Consider the following 8,481-nt stretch of genomic DNA (forward strand, 5'->3'; position numbering starts at 1 on the left):
GTTTAGATATTAATGATTGTACATGTGTTATATATATGGAAAATTTGGAAAAATAACCAAAATTAGAACTCTATATAGAATTATAGCCACCCTTTTAAATTTATGATAATTATAGCCAAAATCTAATATAAAAGTACTAATACACCCTTATGATTAAAACTTTTTACAAAACAAATCCAAAGAAATTCAAAGCCTCACTTCAGCAACCTAGACAATTCTAGCCTTCTCAAAAAGCTCAAAAGCTCAGCCAATTTCTTATGAGAAGTTTTATTAAGCTCTTGGTTATTCTTCCATCTGATATTAACAGTTACTTTTCTAAATTTTTCAAAAATCCCAATCTTTGTCATCTTCTTCCCATCCCAGCAAAACCCAGAGGTTGGAGCCTCACGCAACGTTACAATTTGTTTTTCGAAGACAATCATATCATTTATTCAAGGTAACCACTAAGCAGTAAGCTCTCCCCCTTTCTTTCCCTCTTCCATTTCTCTTTGTTGAATATCAAATTGGATAAGTACACGTTAAAATCAAATTGGGCTCTAATTTGTAGCAAGATTTATAGAAAAAGGATTGTGCTTTTTGTAGATCAACTGTTTGCGGAGTTGAAAAGGTGTTGGAATCAGATAACACCGAAACGGGTTTTGTGGTTACCGCTCTAATCTTTGCAATGGTGGGCGTAATTGCTTACCTCATTGTTAAAATGGTATATTAGTATTTTTATATCAACTTTTGGTTCTAATTATAATAAAATTAAAAGGATGACTATAATTTTATATGGAATCCAAATTTTGGTTATTTTTTCAAATTATATATATAGTAATATGATAATCAATAAGTCTAATTCATGTTCTTGGAAACTTCACGTTCGATAACTTTGCGAATGAAGCTGATTTTGGTATTTGAGGATTCAAACTTGATTGGCACTAACCTAGTCTTTGGTGTGAGAGGTTCCTTTCTAGCTGTAATCATTTGAACGAGAAGTTCAGGTTGTTCCCACCCAAAACGAAGTTTTCATTTAGTCATTCGGTCCTAAATTTGAGACATGTGCGTCACGAAAATTGTGTAAATTAACACGATATGTTAAGGTTGAACCGTAGTAATAAATTACAAAAACATAATCAGACACGCTTCAATCCCACAAGATTTGCCGAAATCGTAATTGGGATTCTTGACATTTAATTGCGGAGGCCTGAGTTGGCCCAAATGTTTTGGGTATGCAAGCTCACGCCCATTACCTGAAGTGCTACACGAGCCCTCCAAGCCCAATCTACATTGCAGCCTTTCTACGAGTTACTCCAATTCAGCACACCTAAAGATCCTTGAAATCCGCTGCTAGTGTGGAAGTCAGACTTGTGGTTAGTGAAAGGCTAAAATGCATCCGTGAGTCTTCCCAGGTCTTGAAAAAGGTAAATAATTGTGGCTTGGCACCAATTGTTCCCCTTTTAAAAGAAAAAAAAAAAACAGATCCTCAAAATTCTTTTTCTTTTTGAAAATTAAAAAATAAAAAGATTAAAAGGATTTCCTACCGCCATACCAAAGCTTTAAAGAAAAGATAATACGAGGGAGACCAAACCAAATATAATAGATCTTTTTTCATGACCACTTCAACCGAGTCTATTAGCCCCTATATATATTCTTTATTTATTAGTAGCTGCTATATTCACTCCTCGATATGTATTTTTGTGTCGTTTCTATTTGAATTTCATAACAAGTAAATGTAGACATCGTCGATAAATATGATAATTAATTTAACTCTTTCACAATAATTTAATTTTTTAAATAAGTAATAAGACAATTATGTCACATATTTTAACGTAGGCTTTGTAGCCTACCATAAGTACATAACCCCCATCAAACCAAATTAAAAACTCAATGATAATTGACGATGTAACAATACCAACAAAAACAAAAGCCAACGGAAATGCAGACTGAGAAATCTAGAAGAAAAGGAACATGCAAGTAATTACAGATAAATAAGTCGAACCAAACACTACCAATCCAAATTACTATATTCATTAAATAATAGTGATGACAATGAATAAATACAAATACAAATCAGATAGGTGCCCAAACTGCTCTAAAATCTATAAAGGTGGCACCAAAAAATAGGTGAAGTCCCAACCAATATCCGAATAATAATTCACCAAACCAAAACAACTCCATCTTAATTTCTTCATTCAGTAACCTGTTGGAAACTCGCACGTTCCATAACCTGCCAACAATATAAAAAAAATAAATTAGTATGCATATTACTTTCGTGTTGAGGATTCTGTGTTAGATTAACGTTCGTAAAACAAAACCATCACCCTTTCGAGTAACAATGGATGAATTTTAGTATACACCATTAATTTGGTATGCTAAAAATTAAATCATAAATTGAATAAATTAAATCAAGAAATTTAGAGATGAAATAATAAGGGAGTGTGTTACGTACTTGGAGGTTGAGCAACAACGTAGGCAGCACCACCGAAATCGCACGTGCCGGTCCGGCGTGCTTTCTTCTGATAAAAACTATTGAAAGCGTACGAAGCGTGCGCCTCAAGCGTATTAGGATTAAAACACGTGGACCCTTCCTGAATCGAACGGCAGTCAGCTCCTCCTTCTCCGCAAGCATAATCCAGCGCGGCCTGAAGCTTCTCCTCCCCTGCCTGCCCATTCGCCACGCACCACGTATTCCCCGCAGAGGGCGATGCTGCCGGGACCTGAACCTTGTTCTCGTTGGCCGGCGATGACTGGGCCCCACTTTGCCCAGCCACCGTAAGCGGAATATCGTAAACCTTCGTTTCGTCCGGATAAAACAGACCGTAGTTCCTCTCCGATGTGGGCCCTGTCTTCTGATCCTCGTTAAACAGAGCAAATAGATAGACGTTGAGCGGGTCGTTAGGCTTCAAGGGGGTTCCACCTCCCGTCAAAACTCTCTTCACCAAGTTTCCGTTATACGCCGCCGCATTGGCTTTCCCCGCGCCAATCTCGTTCTCGTCGCCGTTGGAGGGCCACCCGGTCTCGGTCACCACCAACTTTACGTCGCCGTATCCGACAGCCGACATGGCGGCGAAAACGGCGTCGATTTGGGCCTCGAGCAAACTGTAGTACTTCAGCCCGTTACCCGAGTCCGGATTTCCCGGGTTGGTCCGGAACAGAGCGTAGTCGAGAGAAATCTTATCGGAGGTGGACTCGTACGCGAAAAATGGGTACGCGTTTATCATTAAATACGACGACATTTGGGTTAAAAATTCCAGTAACGGTTTGATGACGGGTTCGATTAAGTCGGGTTTGAAGACCCCGGCAGAAGGCGGGTACGAGGAATTGAGGGCACTGAGGGCGAATGGGGACGAGAGTTTGATGGAGCTGAGGTTGTACTTGACGAGGGAAGACTGTATGTTTTTAATGGCGGGGACGAGGAATTGGGTGGTGTTGTTCGGGTCGGCAAAGACCTCGTTGCCTACGGCGATGGCTTCGATTTGGGTTTTGGGGTGGTATTGGGAGATGTTGGATTGGACCCATTTGTCGGCGAATGAGGGGTCGCTGGCGGCGGAGGAGAGGAGCTCGTTGGGGAGGGCGACGACGACTCCAATGCCGGAGTTGGCGAGGGCGGTGAGGACAGCGGCGTCGGTGTCGTAGAGCTTCACTTTGTTAATGCCTTGGGATTTGAAGAGTGCCACCACCTTTTCGGGCGGTGGTAAGTTGTCCGCTATCCTGCCGTAGTTTATTCCAACAGTACCTGTTTCCGCAGAGCCAAAAACAAACCCATTAGATACAATGAGTTCAAATTTAACATCTAAGTAACTAATTAGCACAAAATGTACACAAGCTCTAACACGACATGCACAATGCATTTGAACAATCAATAAACAAGCATATCAGATAAGAATCTGGGTATATACTATAAGCCGGTGCATGTTAGAAAATCTCATAAACGTACCAGCAGCAGCTGCAAAAGCGAAAAGTGGGAGGAGGAGAGAGAGAAAGAGAGGGAATGTGAAGGTGGCCATGCTGATGCTCTGGTTCTGTTGAGTGTGATTGTAGGGTTTATTTATAGAGCCAAATATTACAGGGCGGTGGGGATGGAAAAAAATGGGTATAACCGTGCAACGGGCGGAAGCGCATATTTACACGACCGTTATTTGTTACGTATTGCTATTTGCTAATGTTGGGTGTTTAGATTTTTTAATAATTCTACTCTGGGTTGAATCATTGCTTTCTTTTTGTTTTGACCGTACACGTGGCAGTTGATTGGATCAGACGGATGGAATATTTGGCTTTTCATTGAGGGGTTGTTCGTCGGTTGACCGACTAGTCAGTGTCACGATGCGCCAGGTCCGTTGCTTGGTGCATGGAGCATGATATGGTATTATGATGTTTTAGGGGAAAATGAGTGTTAATTCAATTATGTCCCAAATGTGAACGTTGGTTTGTCTTATATTGTATGCTTTATTTTCTTGCTTTCTAACTTAGAGAGAAAAACTTACCTAAACATTGGCTTGGCTCTAGTTTCTTACTCCCAATAAATAAGATGTTAGCAAAAGTATGTAATGTTAGGATTCACGGTACTACAAAATGGAAAAAAAAAAAACACAAAGTAGAAAGATCGACAATAAGAATTTAGTTGATTCAACAATTTGTGCCTACGACCACAGAGCATCGATCAAGCTTTCATTATATCAAAGTAATCGGTACAACAAGAACAATCTTACTAAGGCAAATACAAGGCTTGACGAATACAAGAAAGTATAATGCGCTCTCTCTAACACTCTAAATGAGTGGTATGCTTGCTTTTGGATGATCTACAATGGTGAAATGCCACCTCTATTTGTATGTATGGATGAAACACCCCAGTGAGTCCAAGACTTAGCTCCGCTACTATAATTGGATGTCGAAAATTTCATGAGCCATCCAATTAATTAGCCTTGGAACTTCATATATTCATGCACCACATAGAGTTCTTATGTTTGATTAATGTCATTTGCAATTCCAACGTATAAAGTGAGTAAACCAACCATTACATTCCTTTGAACGTAGTATTCTACAAAACTTTATCATGAGTTGGACCCATGATATACCAAAATTTAGAATTATCATACATATACTACTACAAATTAACTCGTGTTAAAACTTTAATCTATATAATACAACCTAGAGCAGTAACACGTAGCAATACAACCGTCTTACATAAAAGTGTTCAGCAATTTTAGAACTCATTAATATCTCTGTGAAGTGAGCAATATGGATGGAACTCTATGTATATACCTTTATTCTATCATCAATCACTCTCATGATGAAATATAATAATTCGGCGGCAATCGCGTCCAACATTTTGTCAAGAAAATAATGTAAGAAGATTTCTAAGGATTCTTCTTGTCAAAATAAGTGTTTGCTAATTGGTAGCAATAACTAATTTACAGGTTTTCTAATGTGGTACACCAAGTATATATGTATTATATAATTAACATATACTGTTCAGATTGTTGAGCTAATTTATTAATGCTGATCACCATAAACCACAATCACATGTATTAGAAGAGAATTCGATCTTAATCGAGTTGTATATTAATTTTTTAAGACAGAAATGAAAAGAGACAAAATCAAATAAGTAACTCAAAATCAAATAAAGGTTGTATTGTCACTATCAAATAAGGATAATACTTGCACCTTTTATTTGGGAATGAGCTCAATTTCCCATTTGCAACTAAAATACATTTACCGTAGAAATTTCATAGTCAAAATCATCCAATTTTTAATTTTCATATGAAGATAATTCCTACAAAGAATTATTATTCAAATTGGGAATTGTAAGTCATCTTAGTGTGTCTCAAATAAATGGATGGTGTAGGTACCAAGTAACATACTAATGGTTCACTGTCCATTTATTTAAAACATTTGGATGATTAAACGATTTCTGATTCAAATAAAAATTTGTTACCAAGTAACATACTAATGGTTCACCATCCATTTATTTAAAAGATTTGGGTGATTAAACGATTTTCGATCAAATAAAAATTTGTACAGATTATCTTGGACTAAGAAATTGAATGTTTCTGATTAGAAAACTTCTACAACAAAAATACGTTACTTGTAAGTGGGAAATGAGTTCATCCCCTAAGAGGGTATTCAAGTATTATTGTTAATAAACTATACAACTCAAATTTAGTGGGATAATTACTAGATATATTAAGAGCACCAACTAGAGTATAAAATTGTATAAAAATAAATTAGATATTGGCCCCTTTTAGAAATATCTTCTTACTTTATATTAAAACAATCAATTATTATACTAAGAAGCTGCTTAATTTCGTATGTATTATCTGCATGCGTACTACATATCGCATTACTTAAATATAGCCTTTGTGTGAAATGAAATCAATGAACTTATCTAGCCCATATGGATAGGGTTGAGAGATTGGAGAACAACAAAGTCATCAATTACAACGACTAGTTGGTTTGAAAAGGAATAAAGAACGCGGCTGGCTAGCCACTCTGTTGACCCTTTGTGTTCTTAACAAGTCTCTCATAGTCACCATTCATTTGCGACTATGCCAGACATATCAATCACTTCTACCCCCAAGTAATTGAGGATATACTCTGAATCTAAATCTCTCAGAAACAAAGAGTGATTTGCCTGCTGCTTGATTGGCTATCCCAAAGCTAATTCGAAAAACGTGGGCTATTCCCAGAGTGCATCTCTCATTTCTCTAGACCACGTGATCAAAGGTTACATGCTGGGAGCGACAGAAAGAGGGAGATATAAATCGGAATGCATACACAAATCTCTTAACATCTTTTGGATAAACATGTTCTCTGATGAAATATTGTTGAACGAAAAAGCTACAAATGGGCCGTGTAGGTTTGGTTTTGTGGTGATTGCTAGGATTCTCTTTTCTCCGAGAGAAGATTGGCACTAAATGCATTTAGACCAGAACAAAAAGGCTAACCTCGCATAATCAATTATTTAACCATTACCAAAAAAACAAAAAACAAAAAACTTTTGATATTGTACAAGTGTGCTACCTGTTTCTCCCAAGGTGAGAAATGTATATTGCAACTCTAAATCTTTCCTGCCCCCATTGATTAAGAAAGGAAAAACCAAAAGTGCTAGTTTGAAAACAACGCGCGAAGAGGTCAACCCATTCCCATGATATGTACATATACATTTGGTTTTCTTACTGAAAACGTTACAAGTAGGTGGTTTAGTTGGGAATATGGTAGTTTACTTGTTCATCTAGGAAAGGGGAGACAAATGTGACTCCATTATTTTGACTTGCAACCAATCCTCATTAGGTAGGGCAGTAAACAGTGAATAGGCAGGTGGCATGGACTATTGTTTAGTCCCAACATTCATGAATCTAGATCTTAAATAATTATTCAATTATCAACAATTAAGTCATATGATTTATAAAATTTAGTTTAAAAATATAGTATTCCTAACATTAATTACCCTTTTGTTAATTATGTGGACTTATACACTATACACGTAATGTGGTTGGAAATAATTAATCTTTATATTAATTGGGATGATTAATTAATTGATTAATTTATAGATTAATTGGGAATTTTATTACAATTTGTCGGCTGCATGCAGGATGTTTCGTTGGGACATATCTTTCCTTCTCCGTTAAGAATTCGTTGGAGATGATTCAATTTCAACGAGCGATGACTATTTTGTTGGTTATTTCGTATGGCTTGTTGCGTCTTGGTATTTGGACAAGGCCTGGGCTTTGGGAGGCAGATTGTCTGCCCTCGTTTTTGGGTGCTCTTCCCATCTTTTCTTATTTGTGCGGTTACGATTAAGTTACGTCAGCATTTTATGTTCTTATTGTTTTTTGTCTTATTATCTCTATAACAAAATTAATATAAAATGTTGACGTGGTTTAACCATGACCGTACAAAATAAAAAGGGATGAGAAGGGCATCCAAATAGGAGGGCAGACGATCTGCCTCCTGGGCTTTGAAACCCTAGGAAACAAGAGTACAATTGTGGATATATTTTAATATTTTTTGAGCAAGATCTTTTATTCTATGATCTATCGACGTCTAGTTGTTTGGCCTCATGACATTTTATTGTAGTTTTATGTTTTTTTTTCTTTCTCAATCTTAATGCTCATTTGTTAACTAATACTAGCAATTGTACATATGCTATGCATGTGTTTATTAAAATTTTGAAAATAAAATTTAAAGAAAATATAAAATGGTCGCTAAAACTTTTTGCTGACAACCTTCAAATGATTCTTTGTCATTGAAGATGTTGTTTGTAACAACTCGTCCTTAATTTTTTGATTTTAATATTTTTAAAGGAGTGAATTGATAAAAATGTCCCTAGAGGCGAGATTGTTGACTTTCATCTACCGTCATTTAGTGACGTGTGCGAGCTACTATTTTATCATATTCTCGATGTACTCACCGGTACGAACACGTATGTGTAAGCGGAATCGAAATCGGAGCTATGGTTAAAATTTTATGAAACTACGAATGTGAAGGGCGTTTTAGTAA

General features: G+C 36.8%; 1 protein-coding gene across 1 annotated transcript; it reads right to left on the reverse strand.

Annotated features, from left to right (window-relative positions):
* Window positions 1-1,988: 1,988 nt before the first annotated feature.
* Window positions 1,989-4,075, reverse strand: LOC103448369 (glucan endo-1,3-beta-glucosidase 7-like). The gene is made up of 3 exons (XM_029088886.2): window positions 3,920-4,075; window positions 2,432-3,718; window positions 1,989-2,209 (listed from the first exon to the last, which is right to left on the reverse strand). The coding sequence occupies exons 1-3, from the start codon at window positions 3,987-3,989 to the stop codon at window positions 2,175-2,177; spliced, it is 1,392 nt and encodes a 463-aa protein (XP_028944719.1). The 5' UTR covers window positions 3,990-4,075; the 3' UTR covers window positions 1,989-2,174.
* Window positions 4,076-8,481: the final 4,406 nt, after the last annotated feature.

Source organism: Malus domestica, chromosome 11, assembly GCF_042453785.1.
Source record: "Malus domestica chromosome 11, GDT2T_hap1".
NCBI lineage: Eukaryota > Viridiplantae > Streptophyta > Magnoliopsida > Rosales > Rosaceae > Malus > Malus domestica.